This window comes from Erinaceus europaeus, chromosome 4 (assembly GCF_950295315.1).
Source record: "Erinaceus europaeus chromosome 4, mEriEur2.1, whole genome shotgun sequence".
NCBI classification, from domain to species: domain Eukaryota; kingdom Metazoa; phylum Chordata; class Mammalia; order Eulipotyphla; family Erinaceidae; genus Erinaceus; species Erinaceus europaeus.
Window position 1 is genome coordinate 51,517,361 of NC_080165.1, and position 21,975 is coordinate 51,539,335.

The window sequence follows — 21,975 nt, forward strand, 5'->3', positions numbered from 1 at the left end:
CTGCCATGAGAGTAAATAAAGCAAGAGACAAAGGGAAATGAAGAAACAATACAGAGAAATCAAAAGGAAATAACAAACTCATAAGATACAAATCTAAAGACACTACTTTTTATGTGCTGCAGTTAGCTATGGGTGATTTAAATGATAAGCAGGAAATGAGGAAAGTAGTAAATCTTTCACCCAAAACTCTAACAGTACCTGTTAAAACCTAAGACTATGGATATGCCATATGTTAGTAACTGTAACTTGGGTAATCTGTAACAAAAGCACAGCCAAATAAGAAGTACCAAGGATGTTTCAGTCCAATAAGCTGTAGAGGCAAAAATGAAAACAAAGTAAAAATAATTAATTTTTTTGTTAAAGAAATAATTTGGGAAATTGTTCCCCTGGAACACAATACACCTTACTGTAAAAAAATAATTGAAAAAAAATTGATAAATTTCTATTTTGTAACAAATTAAAACTATGAATTGAGCTCTATGTGTGATGAGCTAAACTATGGCCCTATCAGACCAGTAAATAAAAGACAGCAAATTGAGTGCACTGTATATAATATCCCATCAGTTTGGAGAAAAATTAAGAGTAACAAACATGCCTGTGTGCGTATTTTAAAATAGCAGGAAGATGTTGAAGGAGATAAAGCAAGTGGTCTAACTGCACAATGAAGAAAAAAAAAGGAAACAGTCAGACAGACATATCTACACACCTGCTGCTCATCAAGTTGACCCATTCTGTGAACATATAGTTAAAATTCCTTTCCTGGGGCCAGGTAGTAACACACCTGGTTGAGTGCACTTTAAGCCTCTGGTCCCCACCTGCTTGGGGGAGCTTAAGGAAGTGGTGAAGCAGTGCTGTAGGTGTCTCTCCCTTTCTATCTCCCCTGTTCTCTCTCAATTTCTCTCTGTCCTACCAAGTAAAAAAAAGAGAAAAAAATAGAATTTAAAAGTACAATAATAGTAATAACAATAATTTCTTGTCTGATTTTTTTAAGTTAATAGAATATATTAACACCGTTCTCACCACCAAAGGTCTGTGTCCTGACTCCCAGCCCCCTACAATGGAGCTGAAAATCTACCCTTTCCTCTTCTTTTCTGCTTCTAAAGGAAGTTATACTTTGCTAACTTTTGCAAAGTCAAAACATTAGGTCTGAGAAACTACTGCTTTAAGCAGTTATATTTTCTAAGTCTCCTTCTGAGTAGTGTCATTTCTTAAGTATAAAAGAAAAGTAGACTAAGTGGCCCATCTTCAGTATTATCTCATTTTTAGCAAAATTATAAGAAAAGCATTATAATCCTTAAACTGTTGAGATGATTCTTTTTTTTTCAATAAAACATAATCTTTAGGATAAAACTGATGAAAACACAATTCTGCTTTTGTTCTCTGAAACAAGTTCAAAGAACACACAATAGAAACAAAGATGAAAATTGAGGAATTCATCCATCTCCATCCAAATTAAGGGAATGTCTTTAAAAAAAAAAAAAAAGACTGTTTGGGTCAGCATTAATTTTAAAAACAAAGTGACCTCAATATCACTACTAGCAGTAAAATACTGCTTACAAAGACTCTTATTACCACCTCACAGTGATAAAAACTCTTGCCTGTGTAAGTGTAATCAAGGGGCGCATTCCATTCAGCAGTCTAACTGGCTTTTATTTTTCTTTTAGCTTTATTTTATTTGATAGGACAGAGAGAAATTGAAAGGGGGGGGGAAGTAGAGAGGTAGAGAGAGAGAGAGAGAATGCATACCTGCAGTACTGCTTCACTACTTGTGAAGCTTTTCCCCTGCAGGTGGGGACTGGGTCCTTATGCCTATTAATAAATGCACTTATCCAGGTGCACCACCACCCAGCCCCTGGCTTTTCTGATCAGAATTCTGTCACTTAGACCACATAACAGCTAAAATGTCTGACTCATCTGCTATGGCACAACTCCATTTTCAAAATTTTAATCAGAAAAGTTTTCTGTACCCTCTAAGTATTTGATAGTTTCTAGCCTAGCCTCTAAATCTTTCATAGATTTGAAGTTAATTTAGTAGTTCAGTTTCATTCTTCTGCATGTTTCAATCCAATTTGCCCAACAGCATTTATTGAATAGACTCCTTTTTGCATTTGGTGTTTTGGGCTTAGTCAACACGGGGGCTGATTTTTGGGCTCTCAGTTCTACTCCACTGGTCTATGTGTTTATTTTGGCTCCAGTACCCAGTGATTTTGATTATAGTGGCTCTAGTATGTTTTGAGGTCAGGAAGTGTAATGCTTCCATTATTGCTCTTTTCTCTCTTTGGCTATCGTAGGTAATTTTCTGTCTCTAAATAAACTTCTGTATCTTTTGCTCTATACTCTTGAAGAAAAATGGTGGGGCCTTGATAAGGATTGTGCTAAATGTGTATATGGCTCTGGGTAGAATAGTCATTTTGACAATGTTATAGGCAGAACTCATTTCCATGTTAGTTTTTGCGACATCTTCACTGATACAGATTGAATTGCAAGAAAAAAAACAAAAGCAAAATACAGCAAGCTAAAAAGCTTCAGCACAGCAAAGGGAATCACTACCATAACAAAGAGAACCCTCTCCACAGAATAGGAGAGAAATCATTATGTGAACTCACCAAACCCCATAATAAAAAGACAGACAACCCCACTGATATAGGCAGAATTTTCTCCAAAGAAGAGATCCAAAGGGCCAACAGAGATGGGGGGGGTGCTCAAATGATGATCAGGGAAATGTAAATAAAAACAATTACTACTTAACACCTGTGAGAAAGTCATACATTAGAAAAGACAAGACACAATACTACTTAACACCTGTGAGAAAGTCATACATTAGAAAAGACAAGACACATCAACTGTTGGAGAGACTGTGGGGTGAAAAGGGGTCTCTTATATTGTCAATGGGAATGTAAGTTTGTCCAACCCCTATGGAAAATAATTGGGAGATTCTTCAGAACTCTAGAAATGGAGCTACCCTGGGAAAACAAAAACACCTATCTGAAAAGACCTGTGAACACAAGTGTTCAAAGCAGCTCTGTCTGTAGTAGTCCAAACCTGGAAGCAACTGAGATGCCCAATGACAGATGAATGGCTATGCAAGTTATGGTACCTATATACAATGGAGAACTACGCAGCTGTTACAAATGATGAGGCCATCTTCTTTGCAATAGCATGGACAGAACTCAAAGGCATCATGTTGAGTGAGACAAGCCAAAAAGAGAAAGGAGAAAACCAAATGATCTCACTCACAGGTGGAACTTCAGAATAAAGAATAGTGTGGGGAAATGTAAAGTCAAACTTGGACTGGGTATTATGGTATATTGTACCAAAGCAAAGGACTCTGGGGGGTGGGGGAAAGGAACCAGATCAAGGGATACTAGGGTCCTGTTGTGTCTCCTTGACACCAAACAAAGGCAGATGAGAAGTTGTGCTTATGTGTTAAAGAAAACACTATATTCCATTAACCTAAAATTGAAAAGAAAGTTTTCTGTATCAAGCACTTTAAAAAATAAGTGTTTCTAGCTTCATAAAGGACACAATACAGTTATACTGAATACGTTGCTACTTTTCCCCCCACTTGATATATATAGAAAAAAAAAAGTGTGATAACACTTTTTTAAAAAAATCTATTGATAATTTAAATCTTTGTTTTAAAAATAATGTAAATCCACATTTCTCTATGAAAGACAAAAAGAATCAGAATAATCCTTTGTTGTTGCACAGTAAAACTAAACTTAAAAAAAAAAGACCGATTTAATCTCAAAATTTTTATTATCTTTTGAGAGGTTTTAATTTCTGGGAACATTACAAAAGATTTGCACCACCTGGTGGAAAAGTAAAGATTCAAAAACAGTTAATTCTCTTTATTATAGTTTCTCAGCTCCTTTTGCATCAAAGGCCCTTTTAGGACTGTGATGAAAGTCATGAGTCCCTCTTCCTCTCCAAAAGCAGGTATATGCAGGCATGCTCACAGCAGGTGCAAACTCAAGACACAAAAATAGTAAATACTTTTTGACTCCTGGAGCCAAGCAGTAGAAAGTGTCTGACTTTTTGTTTGTATTTCGCCTTAGCTGCCCGGCCTCTTAATCCTCACCCCAAAGTTGGAGAAATCATCTCTGGGTAAGTCCTAGTGGGTAGTCCCTTCTCAGAGTCAGTGGATCAGATGCCTTTTTGAATTCTGGTCACAGTACATGCTAAGACAACTATTAACGTGCCTCAGAGGTTCAGTGCTCCCTGTGCAGTCTGCTCCTTGCTGTGGTCCTGTTCTGGCTAAATATGGTTTCCTATCTTCACACAGAATTCCATCTACATTAGCAAGAATGTGATCTACCAGATAATCTTCCAATGAAGTACTTTTCTGAATTAGTTTGTTTCTTCTCTTCACAGTCAAGAACTTTGACTGTATATTCCTATTATAAATCTATGTTAAGCCCCCACCGAAAATATTACAGCACCTATTTACCCACACAAAGTGAAGCAGTCTACCACCTTCCTACTTCAATTGAAGTCAACAATCAAACGGGGTTTAAAAAGTTATTGAAAACGAAGATAAAGGGGAGAGTGACCAGTAACAGAATGCATGAATATCAACGACTGCCACCTCTCCAGATTCAAAGGAGGTCTCGAAACTTTACATCAGACTCAACCTGACGCTGTTGACTGGCTACGGAAGAAGGGCAAACGCTAGAAGAAGAAGATCCCAGACCTGAAGGATTCCTAGTACCCAGCCCCAACAGAGGCTCATCAATAAGTAGGTCTTCCCCACAGTTGGTATGTGAGACAACGGGTTTGATCTTAACAAAAAGTGACTAGCCAACATTTAAACAGTGAAAACTGATAAAGCAAAGCTATGTGGCATATAAACAAAATACAACGTCCATTGATGAGATATGTGTATGTGCATTTTTTTTTAACCAAAACATGCTCAGATCTGTCTTGTGCCAGTGCAGGGGACTGAACCTGGGACCTTAGAGCCTCAAATATGAGAGTCTTTTGCATAACCACTTTGCTATCTCTCTGCCAGTGACATACGCTTTTAACAAAATAAAGGTATGACCTTCTCCTCTTCTGCATTCCTGCATGAGGTCAGGTATTTCAAGGTTACTTCGACTTTTTCTTTCACCTTTGTTTAGAGTACCCCCATTCCAAATGTTATGGCCAGCTCCAAAATGCAAGCTTCCACACAGAATCATTTGGAAAGGCATTCCTTTAAACTCAGTTGTTACCTGGTTAAGTGCCCATCTACATGGTCATGCAAAACACTAGAGGAGCACTGCATCCCTTGCATCTAGGGCAGTGCCCAGAAAAAGGCCTTGTTGATTAAACACATAGTACAAAATGACCGAACCAACTCGCTATGCTCAAGTTTCTATCATCTAAACAAAAGCCTTTCCATAAAGGTCATAGAGCTGTACACACATATTATTTTCTCAAACAGTACACATTTTCATATTTCCATAGGATCACAAAAAAAAAAGTATTTTTAATACGGCAGGTGGTGGCACACCTGGTTGGATCACACACATTACAGTGCACAAGGACTCTGGTTCAAGTCTCCTGTCCCCACCTGCAGGGGGAAGTTTCACAAGTGGTGAAACAGTGTTGCAGGTGTCTCTCTCTTTATCTTACTTCCTCCCTCCCTCTCTATTTCTCTGTCTCTATGAGAAATAAATAAAAATATTCTTAAAGTATTTTTAATCTGCTAGTACAGAGGATCAACACACTACTCAACATTAAAGAGCACTCAAGTCATTTCTACTGTTTTCCTATTAAATGTAAAATTAAAAACAATCTTTAGTATTCCAGAAAACTATCTCTTTACCTCTGACAAATTATTTCAATAAACAAGACAACTGCATAAAAGAGGGTTATATAAACAGTTTTGTACCTAAGTATAAATCCCTATAAAGTTCTACCATGTTATCAACAGTGAATGATAATAGCTATTCCATACAACCTTAACAACCCTAGGTGTTTTTATGAATAGAAATGCATTGGTAAATAAAATTACCTCCATGCAATTTTGGCTTTCACTGTTTATTACTGAGAGAAATTTTCTCACATGCCATTTATCATTTATTATTTTATCCCCTTATATATCAAAATAGTTACCTTTTATTTTTTTAATTTATTTATTTGTTCATTTACTTAATGAACAAGAAGGCAATACCAGAGCACTGTTCTGTTCTTATTTATTAAGCTATACTTGCAAATCAACATTATTGGTCTAGGGAGATAGCACAATGGTTATGCAAAAAAAAAAAAAAAAAAGTTTTCATGCCTGAAGCTTTGAAGTCTCTGGTTCAATCCCTAGCACCACCATAAGCCAGAGCTGAGCAGTGTTTTGGTAAAATAATAATATCAGCATTATCAGTATAATGTAAGTATTTTAAGCAGTTCTGTTTTCTAAATCTCCAAACTTGAGAATATAATTCCTCTAGAGGTCTGAGCTACTCTTCTACAATAGCTACATTCTGCTTTTCTATACACTTGCACTTTTAAAAAATCACCTTAATTTTGCAGGATGATGATAGTTCATTGGTTTCTCCCCCAACACCATTTTTAAACAAGTCATCCCTATTTGTGTATTCATGTGTATAACAACTTCAAAATAAAAGCATTAGAAAGTAAAATTTGGGTGGGTCAGATAGCACAATGGTTATGCAAAAAGTGTCTCCTGACTGAGGCTTCTAGGTCCTAGGTTCAATCCTTATAGTACTCTTAACCAGAATTTAGCAGTGCTCTGGTAAAAAGTAATTAATTAAAAATAAAAACTACTGTTAAAATAGATTTGAAAAGAAAACACTCTTGATGATAATACATGTAAATCTACAGAACAAGGGATACAAGAAAAATAAAATGTACTATATACAATCTTTTTTAGTAAAATTGGATTTATCTAGATTCACCTGCCAATGGATTCTAACCCTCTACTGCTTTCAACTATTCCAACTGTTTCACTATAAAAAAAAAAAAATCATGACTGCAATTATTTTCTTTCTTTATTTATTTATTCCCTTTTGTTGCCCTTGTTTTATTGTTGTAGTTATTGTTGTTGTTACTGATGTCACTGTTATTGGATAGGACAGAGAGAAATGAAGAGAGAAGGGGAAGACAGAGAGAGGAAGGGAAAGATAGACACCTGCAGACCTGCTTTACCGCCTGTGAATCGACTCCCCTGCAGGTGGGGAGCTGAGGTTCAAACCGGGATCCTTACACTGGTCCTTGGGCTTCACACCACGTGCGCTTAACCCGCTGCACTACTGCTTGACTCCCCATTTTCTAAAACATTATACACATAAAGTTAAAAAGGGGGGAGAGAAAAAAGAAAAAAAATTAAAAAGGATAATGCACTATTATACTATAATTTGTCCTCTTATTTCCTAAAACCTGTAAACAAAACTGGATTTGTTTGGAACGATTAAGCTGTATTTCCAGTGAATAGATATGCTCCAACTGTATTTTCAAAATATCTTGGGATGATACTGAATAAATTCCACTGTTACTAACTAAATGACAAATTACTTTGAGCCAAGCCCCACACGTTTACACTCACACACAGATAAACTCTACTGAATAACCATTCACATTTTCTGTAACTAAAAATAATAACCACATCCAGGAGGTGTCAGTAGTTCTTCATACATGTGGTAGCAAGAATGCTTTCACATAATGATATTTTTTCCAAATCTAAAGTGTATAGCCCCAAGTTTACTCACTGTTTTTCAAGGATTTTTGAGACTCTGCATATACAGAACATCTCCAGACACATGTCAGCTGAGAGGCTACACGCAGTCTAGCCTAACCCTCAAATCCAGAAAATAGTATTAGCCTCCTTAGTCAAGCCTCTCTTCCCTGAATTCCTTTCCTCTCTTTCCAGCTCCTGGGATAAAGGGCAATCAGAAAAAGGTTTTAAACACAAATGCGAGAAGGAGCCAGGCAGTGGTTTGACCTAGTTGAGCGCACATGTCATAAGGCACAGGGAACCAGGTTTAAGTTCCCAGGCTTGCTCCATCTATAATGGAGAACCTTCATGAGTGCTGAAGTAGTGCAGCAGGTCTCTCTCTGCCTCATTCTCACTACTTCTCAACCTCCCTCTGCCCTCTCACTTCATCTGTCTCTATCCAATAAGTAACAAATAAATAAAATATGTTAAAACATGTTAATAAATACAAATGCAGGAACTTGGAGAATTAGTTTAATTGGACAGACAGAAAAAGCAGAAAGAATTACTGGAACCAGGCGGCAGCTTTCTCATTGAGTAAGTAAGCATTTGTAGGGCTAGGTGGTGGCACACCTGGTTAAGTACACACAGGACCTGGGTTCAAGCCTCCAATCCTCATCTGAAAGTAAAAAACCAGAAACTGAAGTGAAACAAACAGTGTAAGTGACAAACTCTCTACAGATAGAACATGCTCATGCCACCTGCCTAGTACTTACAGTTTGCACCTACACAGAGAGACACGAAGAATCCAAGTCAAAGTCAAAGTAAAGGTAGTCTAACAACTAACTGAAGTCTGAAAATCTTCCCAGCCTACATAGATCCATTACCAGAACACATAAACTTTAATAATTCAGTGTCAACCTCTGTCCACTCTTCAACTGAATATAAAAATAAGCTACCATAAGAATGATCCTTAACTGTGAACAGTCAGTCAGAAAGTTGCCTGGGCTGGGAGAGCCATAAAAGACTCCAAGAAATTTGAGAGTGACAGATACGTTCCAAAACTCAACTGTGATAAGGGTTGCACAACCGTAAGTTTACTAAATCTGAGTGAATATGATTATTTCATGGAAGGTAAAAGATAATGGGACAGGGGTAGATAACATAATGGTTATGCAAATGGACTCTCATGCCTGAGGCTACAAGGTCCCGGGTTCAATCCTCTTCCACCACCACCACCACCACCACCACCACCACCACCACCACCACCACCACCACCACCACCACCACCACCACCACGAGCAAAAACTGAGCAGTGCTCGGGTAAAGAAAATAAAAAATAAAATAAAAGATATAAAGTTGTAAAAATATTCTGTGCACTGTTTTGACTAAAGTAATAAACCACTTTTTTTTTTTTTGCCTCAAGGGTTATCACTGGGACTTGGTGCCTGCACTATGAATCCACTGCTCCTGGAGGAGCATTTTTTCCCCATTTTGTCACCCTTATTGTTGTCATTATTATTGGTGTTGTCACTGCTGTTGGATAGGACAGAGAGAAATTGAGAAAGGAGGGGAGACAGAGAGGGGAAGAGAAAGACAGACACTGTTTCACCACCCTTGAAGTGACTCCCCTGCAGGTGGGGAGCCAGGAGCTCAAACTGTGAAACTTATGGTCCTTGTGCTTTAAGCCATGTGCGCTTAACCCACTGTGCTACCGCCTGACCCCCCGGTAATAGACTACTATCTGGAGACTGAACTAAGCATGCCTTCCATGAAAGAGCACACAACCAAAAGAAAAGTAATACAAACTCCATCTCCTCCAAGTTGTTACTGGGAATAGTAAACATGTAACTATCCCTAACCTGACATTAATTCCATCAAACATAACAGATCAACTTAAATTACCAACAAAGAGAAAGTCAAATAAATAACCCCTTTTGCCTTGAAGTCACACATTCAATTGTATATGTTAATAGAATGTCACTTACACATTCACTTATCAAGTGCTTGTTTGCACAGCTGTCTGGACTTTAATGTGTAAGTCATTATGGTCCTTATGCCTTCAACTATAAATTTCTTGGAAGACAGTGACAGAACTATTTAACTCCACATGCCCAACCTATCACAGCAGAGCCTACAGAAGTCCAGTCAGAGCACCAACACTTCAGGCGATTTGGGTAAAAGCTCTGCTTTGTTTTTGCCACATAATGACCACTATAAGCTCATCTTTGTACTGAGAATGGAAACATGCTTGCAGTGACTGATTCTCCTACCACTTATGAGCCATATGCTTACATTCAATATGTACCAAAATCAAAAAAGTTAGCATCCCAATAAGTAAAACTAGTTTTATAATTAACATTACTGTTCAAACAGTAATTTCTCTCTAAATAATTAACAAGAACTCACTCATATTCTTCCTTAACAGGAAGTATTGAAACTCAAGCAAAATAAAGTTAAACAAAACCAGTTCACAAAAATATCATTTTGGGGGCTGGGTGGTGGTGCACCTGATTGAGCATACATGTTACAATGCGCAAGGACCCACGTTCGAGCCCCCACATGCAGGTCCCCATGTGCAAAGGGAAAGCTTCATGAGTGGTGAAGTAGTGCTGCAGGTGTCTCTCTGCCTCTCTTTCTCTCTATCCCTCCCCCCTTCCCTCTTGATTTTTGGCTGTCTCTATCGAATAAATAAATATAATTTTTTTAAAAGAATTAACAAAGTATCATTTTCCAGACCCAGAGATAGCTCATATAGTAGAGTGGGTTTGAGCCCTGACACCACATAGAGCAACATGGATGGCACCAATAGAACTATCTGGATGAAGAAATAGTGCTGATGTGTCTCTCCTCTTTTTCTCTCTGTGAATGTAAATCAGAATGAAAACATTGGGCCTATGCACAAAGCTCCAGGTTCCCCCAGCCCTACACTGGGATATATATATGTGTGTGTGTGTGTGTGTGTGTGTGTGTGTGTGTGTATGTGTGTGTGTGTGTGTGTGTGTGTGTGTGTGTAACATAATTTTCTCTACTTGCTTTTATTCTACTGTACCAAAATGACCAGAAAAAAATTACTAGACAAATAAAGCCAGTTTTGGAGGCAATAATGAGAATTCACATTTACTTTTAAAAAAAAATGTAATCACATTCTCAGAAACATAAGCATAAACTGTGATACACAATGTGTTAATGGGAATTGTCGCTTGAATAACCTGTCCCATTCTCAAGGTCCCATGTCAGCACACCACTCTCAATGGCAGAATTTAGCTCTTAGGTTGTTCCATTTTTCAAAAGGCAGTCTCTCAAAGCTGTTTTTTTGTTTGTTTGTTTGTTTGTTTGTTTTACTTATTTACTAATCAGATAGGAGGAGAGAGAGAACCAAGCATTACTCTGGTACATGTGCTGTTGAGAACTCATGACCTCATGCTTTCAAATCCAATGCCGTATCCACTCCACCATCTCGCAGACCACAAGTTTATTTTTCTAGAGAACAATCCTTCCTAAAACATTTTGGGGGAAAACTGCAGTTCTCCATTTTAGGCTTCTCAACTTTCAATTATACATTACTAAGCAATCATGTAAGCAAACAGCTATGTTTTCTTTCAAAGATCATGGAAAATCCCTTGGTTGTTTGCAATGGCTAATCCAACTTGGAGTAGTATATATAAATATAATTCTTTTTTTTTTTTTCCCTACCAGAGCACTGCTCAACTCTGGCTTATGGTGGTGTGGGGGGATGGAACCTGGGACCTGGAGCCTCAAGCATGAGAGTCTCCTTGCATAACCATTATGCTTTACCCCCTCCCACAAATACAATTCCGAAATGTATTTTTAGCAATCAAAGATTTAAAAGGGAGGGGAAAATGGTCCTTCAAATGCTGACAACCCAAGTGGTCTCAGCACAGATGTGCTATACTTGACAAACTATTCCAAAACTGGAATGAAAAGTATTTCCAAGTTCTTAACATTAACCGTAGCATTAACAAGGACAACATGACAGTCAATATCAAAGACACTGGGAACTCCTGCCTGGGGAACCCTGGCAACCATACACATACCTATGGACAAGCTATTTTCATTAACATAAAAAAAAAAATCACAATCTACTTGTCACCAACCTATATTGAACAAACTATGGGAAGTGTGTGTGTGTCCTTTCATATATGGAAATATAAAACACAATTTCACAAAAATCACTTGAAAAATATACAAATAATTTGTTCAAAAGTCCCTCCCTCATATACATGTCTGGTCAACTTCCTCATCTATAAAATAAAAAAGATAGGGAGTCGGGTGGGGTAGCGCAGTGGGTTAAGTGCACGTGGCACAAAGCGCAAGGACCTGAGTAAGGATCCCAGTTCAAGCCCCGGCTCCCCACCTGCAGGGGAGTCGCTTCACAGGCGGTGAAGCAGGTCTGCAGGTGTCTATCTTTCTCTCCTCCTCTTTGTCTTCCCCTCCTCTCTCCATTTCTCTCTGTCCTATCCAGCAATAACTACAACAATAAAACAAGGGCAACAAAAAGGAATAAATAAAATTAAAAAATATATAAAAAAATAAAAAAGACAAAGATCCCTCCTGATTATAACATGTGTGTTCACTAAGTATGTGTTTCTTGCTTTTTTACTATATATTTAACACATATGCATGATAGTACTGCTTTAGAGTATTTTCTAGAGCAAAATTCATCATAAAATTAATAAAAACCTTCTGAAGTATTTTTTTAAAGTATTAAAATATAAGTGGAAATTAGCATACTGTTTTACCAAATACAAGCCTTTACTCTTAGGGCCAAAAGACTTCTGAGAGAATTATTCGCTCACTGAAAGGAAATTATATTACTTGATTATAAATTTTTGTGAAATAGTGCATCATTGGAAACATAAAAATGCTTTATAAGCATACTTTAGCATCAGTCTATTAAGACAGCTCACCTGTTGCGGGTGTGGGGGCCAGTGGTTTTGTCATGTGCTTGACCCAAGTTCAAGCCCAAAGACACAGCACTATAACAAGCTTCAGTGCTGTGGTATCTCTCCCTCTGTCTCTCCATACCTATCTTTGTCTATCTGAAAAAGCTGACCAAGAATAGTGAAGCTCCAGCAACAACAAAAAAAGAAAAGTATCTCACGCAGCATCATCTGTAAATTATATACTATTAGTAGTGCAAAAGCATAGTATTAAGAGGTTCTACAAGTTAAATATATGAATGAAAACGATGCTTTATTTATTCACAAATATTTTTTCAGTTAACACCCAAAAATCAGCTTTAGCTCAGAAATGTTAAATTATGTTCCATTTTAAATGGAGCTTAGAAATCTACCTATCATAGGAGCCTTTATGCACATTATGCGTTTTTCTACTTTGTAATAAGATAGAGTCGCACTTTATATGAATGCTTTGTACAAAGATGTTCAAATATAAAAATTATTCTGATTAATCACATTACTACATTTTGTATTTGCTTTTTAAAAGGAAAATAAATTTGGTTAATGCTAATAAGCATTCAAAAAGCATTAAACTCTTGACATGAGCTGAAAAATAATTATCTGAAAAAAAGGGAAGCTTGCTACATTAAATCTAATTCTCCTATTTTTATCCTAGTCAAACTAAATAATATCAAATACTTACATGATAGTTCCTAATGATTTCAATTGCTTCTTCACCTATATCATTAAAAGCTACTTAAATTACTTGTTATGTCTATCTACACTGTACTTTTTTCCAGTAAACCTTGGAGTAGTTTTCTCTACAAGGCCCTGACTCTTTAATTCTTAAGCCTGGCAGCAGAGCACCACTAACAACCAACTGTGAAGAAGAAAGGAAGAAAAAAAAAAAAGCCTAAACAGATAGAATTCTATCTGAAACACATAAAATTACTACTATTCTAGTTATGAACTCAATATAACCCCACATATCAAGAAAACATAAAAATGCATTCAATTAGATAAACAGATATTTTACACAATTAGATAATTTAAAAAAATAATAAGTAGATTCAGGACACACACTGATAGCAAGGAAGCGCATTTATTGAAATTAGATCACTCCTGAAAGCCCAGTTCGGTTTCTCTAGTCTCACAGAGGAGTAGGAGATAGAGAAATTTCAGAACCTCAGTAATCAGAGCACTTCAATTCAACATGACTGTGACATCACCTTTTTTTCAAGTTCAATTATATTAAAATAAAAGACCTTACACTTTCCTGAGAACTAGATGCTAACAAAAGAGAAACTGGGAGTAGGGTGGTAGCATAGCAGGTTAAGCTCACATGGCGCAAAGCACAAGGACCAGCGTAAGGATTCCGGTTCCAGCCCCCGGCTCCCCACCTGCAGGGGGGTCACTTCACAGATGGTGAAGCAGGTCTGCAGGTATCTATCTTTCTCTTCCCCTCCTCTCTCCATTTCTCTCTGTCCTATCCAACAACACGGACATTAATAACAACAATAACAACTACAACAATAAAACAACAAGGGCAACAAAAGGGAATAAATATTTTTTAAAAAATAGAGAAACTTATTCAATGCTATCCAAAAAATAAGGCAAAATTTGAATGAGTGTAGGTGTGAATGAACCAAGGAAGCACATTGAGTAAGAATTTTCCTTCCCAAGTTATTATTATATTTTCTACATTGCTTTCTTCCAAATACCAACAGTAGCCAGGGCAAGAAAAAAAAATAGTACTCAATTGCTGAGCACAAAGTTTCCTTTATGAATCAAAATGTGGTGAAGATTTTATATATGTGGTCTTCAGTTTCTTCTGTTTGCAAACAATGCAAGTCAAGAGTTTGACATTAACCAGTTTTTTATGGAAAGTAATTGCTCTCTAAATTGAGTATTTACCTGGTAACAGGCATTCTACCAAATGCTTACATTTACCATACTATCTAATCTTCACATATCATCTCTTATTTTACCAACAAGAGAAAAACAACAGGCCAACTAGCCCAAGATCACACAGCAAGTTAGTCAGTGACAGGGTCAAACTTTTTTTTAACACTATGTAAATTAAACATGCCTAACAAGTAAACTATAGAAATTCTATTACCAAACCTCAACATTGCCTAAAACAAAAATTATTAGTAACTCCTTGGTTTATCTGCTCAGACAACTTAATTTTATTATGATAGAGTTCTTACTCAGAGGCTACTAAGAATCAGAAGACATGCTACTCAAGGTTCATACATATGTATTTCTTGAGTACAAATCAACTGTCTAGATGATATAATGTGTATCCAGTTAATACGGCAGTTCTGTAAGAGAATAATTATAATGCAATATTTACAGCACAATAAGGCAGCAGTAAACTCAAGCAATGGAGGTCCATTATATGCTAGAGGTAAGAGATAAGAAGACAATGAAAAAAAAATCAAAATCAAATTTTATTTGACAGAAAGAACTCAACACAGAGTAAGAAAACAGCAGTAATAGGAAAGGCAGAAGGGAGACAGAAACACTTTCCTCAAAGAAGAATGTTGGGTTTACATGCTAAGCTCTTGAAACAACAAATTACTTTTAATCATATTCAATGGAGAACAAGAAATCTAAATTGAAGCAACTGTCTGAGCCAATCTCAGGCCTCTTAACCTCATCTGTTAGGGAAACCATAGACCCACGTATGTGTCTCTGTCATACACCTTTTAAATGTTACTTTGACACCTAGTAAAGCTGATTCTCATTGTTTGCAAGGTATTCAAACCAAAAGCACTCAATAAATAAAAGTGAAAAACAGCTACACCAAATTCTCAAAATGTGTATAAACAAACATTAAAATTTAATATTTTCCACACTGACATTCAACTTTAAACAAGGTACATCTTTGAAACCTTAGACCAAATACAAGTAAAAAGGCAAATGGGAAACACCTATGTTTTTTTTTTTTTTCCACAAAATTCTGAAACATAATCACAGTGATAACCTCCATAGTACAAAAACATTATTCAAACTTAGCAGGACTGACTTGACACCTCTGTGAGTCCCCAGTTCCTACATTCCATCCAATCCAAGAGTTCTCCCAAAGGCATGGAAAGGCAGCAGAGGCAATTTATCAGTAAAGAAAGACTGGTAGGAAAGATGGCCACCTTCCAGTTATATTTAATAAGGCTAGGCATAGGAGCACTAGCTCTGGTCATGGAGTTTGCCATAGAGGAGCCAACAGCCCTTCTCCAGGGAACCTTGGACTGTATATAAAACTTTCTTCTGAACATCAAAGTGCTTCTCTTACACTCTAAAAATTCTTACTCAACCTTACAAGCTGTGTCAATATTAAATCCTATCCACCTGTATCACGCAGTCACTAAAGACAAGGTTCTATCTGGTCATATAATACTAAGGGTAAAAAGATTAGAATTCAACAAACCGCATTCCTACAGAATGTACGTACAAGTCAGCCCTTCAGCTCTACTGTCTCAGTCATGCCCTATCTTCATATGTCCTGCCCGGAACATACCAGTTCTCCTCATATAATCAAAAAGAACTTCTAGCATCAGTGAGTTGTAAATTTCACTTATGGTGACCTATGGTTATAAAAACTCTTCTCACCGTGTTAGTAAATGACATGAAGTCCCTACTTTACAAAGTTCAGATCCCAGTGTTAGAGAAGAAACAGTACATGGAAACTAAAGTTTAAACACTTAATGCTTGCCATCCAGATATTCAAGTCATTGAACAGCAGTACTACAATCACCAACTTAAACTTGGGCAATGGCATTCACCTACACCAACAGAGAATATATATATATATATATATATATATATATATATATATATATATTTTTTTTTTTTTTTACTATGTATTCATTTATTGGATAAAGACAGAGAGAAGTTGGGATGGAGGAGGAGGAAGAGAGATAAAACACCTGCAGTACTGTTTCACTGCTCATGAAGCTTTCCTCCTGCAGGTGGGGACCACGAGGTTGAACACCTCGAACCCTGATCCTTGTGTACTGTAACATGTGTGCTCAAGTAAGTGTACCACCACCAAATCCCTGAATTCAAATATTCTTTTTTTAATATTTATTCATTCCCTTTTGTTGCCCTTGTTTTATTGTTGTAGTTATTATTGTTGTTGTTATTAATGTTGTCATTGTTGGATAGGACAGAAATGGAGAGAGGAGGGAAAGACAGAGGGGGAGAGAAAGAAAGACACCTGCAGACCTGCTTCATGGCCTGTGAAATGAATCCCCTGCAGGTGGGGAGCCGGGGGCTTTAACTGGGATCCTTACGCCATCTCTATGTGCTTTGAACCACCTGCGCTTAACCTGCTGCGCTACCATCCAACTCCCAAATTCAAATATTTTTATAGGCAAGATGCAGACATTACTTCCACATCTAAGCAGATCACAAAATTGACCACATTTACAGTTATCACCTTATAACATCTTGTCAAGTTCATTCTACCAAGGGGTATTTTCAGTACATCTCCTTAATTTGTAAGTCATTTCATAAATTGCATGTGCTTGTGAACTTAGTCTACAATAGCAAATATTTCATCAAATAATGTGCTCAGTTTGGAATCATTTAACAATTCCTTGCTTAATCTTTCTATATTCTCACCTGCTGTATTTAAATATCACAGTTACTCCCTAGGACAGGTGGGAGCACATGGAATAGAGCACACAAATTATAGTCAACAAGGACCCAGGTTCAAGCCCCCTTCCCCACTTGCAAGGTGAAGCTTCTTGAGCAGTGGAACAGTGCTGCAGGTACCTCTGTCTCCCTCTTAGCTCTCAATTTCTATCTCTATGCAAAATAAATATATTTTAAGAAAAGAGTTATTTCCTATATCCAGTTGATGAAATATATTAGAATATAAATACTTTAAAACAATAAGCTTGCTTAGTCAGCATGAAAATGTCTTCATTGTTAAGAAAAAAACTCATTTTTTTAAAATTTTTGTATGAAATGTAATATATATTTCTGACAATTATCTCCTTATATAAAATAGGTCAATTTGTCTCGGAGTTATAAAAATAGTCTGCGAGTGTCAACTACAACTCTCCTCGCTTCTTGCTAATCTAATATGAACAATAGTACAAAACTGAATCTCAAGATAAATGAGACATAGAAAAAATAATACATAGTGATCCAGTTGGCAAAAACTATTCACTCATTTTAGATTCCTGATCCAATAATGGCTTCTGCTGAGAGACTTTAGTACTGGCATCTACTGGCTGGAAAGGGACTGCAATTTTTGCCAAATTCAATTAATTCATTCAAAATATATTTATGAAGCACCTCCTGATACACAGGAATTGTGCAGGGCCAGAAAAAAGAAAAGGAACCAACACTCCTACAGCACCTAATGGAGCAGGGTCAACATTGAAAAGGCCATCATTCCTGTCACCAGATACTTTTTAACTAAAACTTATTTCCTTCTCATTATTTCTATTTCATGCAGAGCCTTCCTTGCCTTTTAGATTTCTGGGATGGATCTGCTTCGTTCGAGGCATCTTCTTTGATTCTGGGGTCCCTTTTGCTTTTCAGAAACTGTAGGAAGAGCAGGTCACAACTAGGAAACTCCATAAACCCAATGTCCATCAATTAATCCATGTGCTGAAAAAGAAAATACACACACACAAAAATCATATTTTACTATTTTCAAAACAAAACTATTTTAAAAGGCATAACTTCATGCAACTAACCTTAAACTCCACAAAAGCTAAAACTACCTGCAAAAAAAATTACTAACTCCTCATTATACATGGCAGATGGTCTTTTTTTTTTTTTTTACCAATTTATGGGCTTTTTCAATAAGAAAAGAGAAAAAAATGTCTATACTTTGATCAGAAACAAATGAGAAAACTTAATGAATTGTGTTTCAGAGTAGCATTAGTAAGTACAACCAAAGTACTGCATTGCATTATAAAAGGGCTACCTTGTATATAGTACATGTTTGTCTATTTGTAAATTCTTTGGAGAGAGGAGCCATGTCTTATTCATCTTGTTTTATTGAATGAGCTTAGTTAATAAATGTAGCTGTTCCCTAATTATTCCAATACTCCCTTCCTGATAGGCTGGCATTTTCTCCATCCCTGTATTTAGCTAGACTTGTAAGCAGTTCAACTACTGACCTGTAAGTAGGAAGTAAGAAGTATTTCAAGGTTTAGCACTTAGTTATCAAAGGAAGATGTTTTTCCAGAGTTTTTCTTTTTCCTGTACCAGGAGCAAGCACTGTTCTAGACATCAAGTCTGAGTAAAAAAAAAAAAAAAAAACCTGATCCCCTGTTAATCCAACATGAAAATAATAAGGAGACTATTTCAAATCATTGTGGACTGGAAGTTTTTTTATTAGTGAAGCATAACCTTGTCTGTCCTGACAAATATATATATATTTTTTTTCTTTTTCCTCCTCCAGGGTTATTGCTGGGCTCGGTGCCTGCACCATGAATCCACCGCTCCTGGAGGCCATTTCTTTTCCCCCCTTTTGTTGCCCTTGTTGTAGCTTCGTTATGGTTATTATTATTGCCCTTGTTGACGCAATTCGTTGTTGGATAGGACAGAGAGAAATGGAGAGAGGAGGGGAAGACAGAGAAGGGGAGAGAAAGATAGACACCTGCAGACCTGCTTCACCGCCTGTGAAGCGACTCCCCTGCAGGTGGGGAGCCGGGGGCTCGAACCGGGATCCTCACTCCGGTTCCTGCGCTTTGCACCACATGCGCTTAACCCACTGCGCCACCGCCCGACCCCCGACAAATATTTTTTTAAAGATTTTGTTTACTTAGAAAGAATGACAGACACAAGAAAGAAAGAACCAGATATCACTCTGGTATGTGTATTACCAGTGACTGAACTTGGGATCTCATGCTTGAGATGGACGTCCAGTGCTGGATCCACTGTACCACCTCCCAGACCACCTGACATTTAATTTAAAAACAATGATCTTGCTGCTGGATGATGGCATACCAGGTTGTGCACACATATTATAATGCACAATGACCAGCATCGAGGCCCTGGATCCCACCTGTAGAAGAAAAGCTTTGCCAAGTGATGAAGCAGTGTTGCAGGTGTCTCTCTGTCTCTCTCTTTCTCCCCCTCCCCTCTCAATTCATAGCTGTCTTATCCAATAAATAAATTAAAACAACAAAAACAATGATCTGAAATACAGTATGCTCAAATAGGAACAAATCAAAATTTTTCTCCCTTAAAAATTTTTCTCTGTTATCTTAGCCTTCTCTTGTTCAAGGCTCTCGATAAACCTAACATTTCAGTTTTAACTTCTGGACTAAAACTGAAAAGCAGAGCTCATTGTGATGATGATAAATAAGAAACTATGTTTAGTCACTAAACAAAGGCAGAAGAATAGAATAGGAATGTTTTGCTTAAAACTTTTAAGTCTACTACTGTAGAAAAAATGAGGATACTGACTGAGTATCTGCTAAGTTATCTATCTGCTTTCAAGATATCATTTAATTTAATCCTAAAAATAACTTGCAAGGTAGCAATAATTTTGTCATCTTATAGAGAAAAGTAAGATGAGGAGATATTAACCTGCCCATAGCTGGCAAATAAGGACTGTATTGAATAGAAGTACTCTGTGACTCAGTTATACTCTCAGTAAAGATAACACCAAACCCAGGGGGGGGGGGGGGGGCGCATTATTCAAGAGGCTGTGGATTGAAACAAGTCCATAACTATGTACGTTATGGCAAACAGCTTTGGAAGTGAACCTTCTTGCCCTTACTGTATGACCTTGTTCATGATGCTTAACTTCTTTGAAACTTAAGATGTCTGGGTTTCAGAGAAAAGCTAGGAAATAATATGCACCTGCAATGTTGTTAGTAAGTACTAAAGAGCACTGATGATTTACCACTGCCTGGCACAGGAAAAAATACTGGAACATCAACTCTTAGTTAAGAAAACCATCAGGGGCCAGGTGATGGCTCACCTGGTTATGTGCACGCATTATAGTGAGTAAGGATCTGGGTTCAAGCCTCCAATCCCCACCAGCAGGAGAGAAGCTTCATAAGTAGTGAGTAAGTGCTGCAGGTGTCTTTCCCTCCCTCTCTAGTCTTTCCCTCTCAATTTGTCTCTATCCAAAATAAATTAAATAAATAAAAATACTAAAGTATTTTTTACTTTAGGGAGTCGGGCAGTAGCGCCGCGGGTTAAGCGCAAGGACCAGCATAAGGATCCTGGTTTGAGTCCCCGGCTCCCCACCTGCAGGGGAGTCACTTCACAGGTGGTGAAGCAGGTCTGCAGGTGTCTATCTTTCTCTCCCCCTCTGTCTTCCCCTCCTCTCTCCATTTCTCTCTGTCCTATCGAGCAAAGATGACATCATTAACAACAACAATAATGACTACAACAACAAGGGCAACAAAAAGGAAAATAAATATTTTTTTTAAAAATACAAAAAAATTGTGTGGAGTTGTACCCCCCCTATCCTACGGTTTTGTTAATGTCTCCTTTCTTAAATAAATAAAAATAAAATTAATTAAAATTAAATATGGTTTAAAAATATTATGAAAAAGTTTAATTACTAGAATAAGATTTTAGTATGGTAAAGTTTCATTACAGATGGGAAGAGGGAAAAAAAGAAAAGTTAGGATAAACTTCAATATTTTAACTCCACTATGACTACGCTGGAAAAAACAAAAGGTAATTATTTTAACTACATGAAAAAGAATGTGTGTGCTATATTCCAAAACGATACACTTCTTCTAGCCCTGGGCTAAAGCTTCTATAGAAGACATGATTTTTCAACATACATATAAACAAATATACCATACAATGCACAAGGCTTCAGATTAAAGTAGTTTAGAGACCTTGAGGCTAACTATAGTGTGGGGACGCTTAACTACATGCTAACTTCCTTATTTAATTTAGAGCTTAACTGGTTTACGACATTTAGAAGTTTTTATAGCGAGAACTCCAATTGTAATACAATCACGTGATCCCACAAACTCAGGCGCATAAATGTAAAATACGCACATCCTAAATCTGTAACAGATTTCAGCCACCCTATTCCCTGCCACTATCCCTAAGCTGTCCATCCCTTGTTTAATTCCTTATGGGCGGTAGGGCGTATTTTTTAAAGGCAGCAGCACTGCTGGAACCGTAATCATTCATTCATTTACAGCAATAAAATAAATACTACACGAAGCAAAAACACGACACGATCAAAAAGCGTAAAGACAGTTGCAAGGAGGGAAAAAAAAAAAAACATGAATGAATGTGGAGGGCGGAGCCTGGGAAAACCCCTCTGCAACGCTGCACTGAACAAAGCACTTCGCATGCCAGAAAAGGGGGGGAGATGAAGTGCCAGCTCAGGAAGGAGGCTGGAGTGGATGCGGAGTGCAGCAGGACGACGAGGTGAGGAGAGCGCAGCAGCCC

At 37.3% G+C, this 21,975-nt stretch overlaps 1 protein-coding gene across 7 annotated transcripts in view; it reads right to left on the reverse strand.

The window, feature by feature from the left end:
• Positions 1-21,975, reverse strand: part of HIVEP1 (HIVEP zinc finger 1) — a 122,132-nt gene that overhangs the window by 95,691 nt on the left and 4,466 nt on the right. For 5 of the 7 annotated variants that reach the window (XM_060189362.1, XM_060189358.1, XM_060189363.1 and 2 more), the window contains exon 2: positions 18,056-18,198. In XM_060189362.1, the coding sequence (XP_060045345.1) occupies positions 18,056-18,095 (40 nt within the window). In that variant the 5' untranslated portion in view covers positions 18,096-18,198. Of the gene's footprint in view, positions 1-18,055; positions 18,199-18,716; positions 18,835-21,975 lie in introns of all 7 variants that reach the window. The other 2 variants (XM_060189364.1, XM_060189361.1) reach the window with 1 other exon arrangement.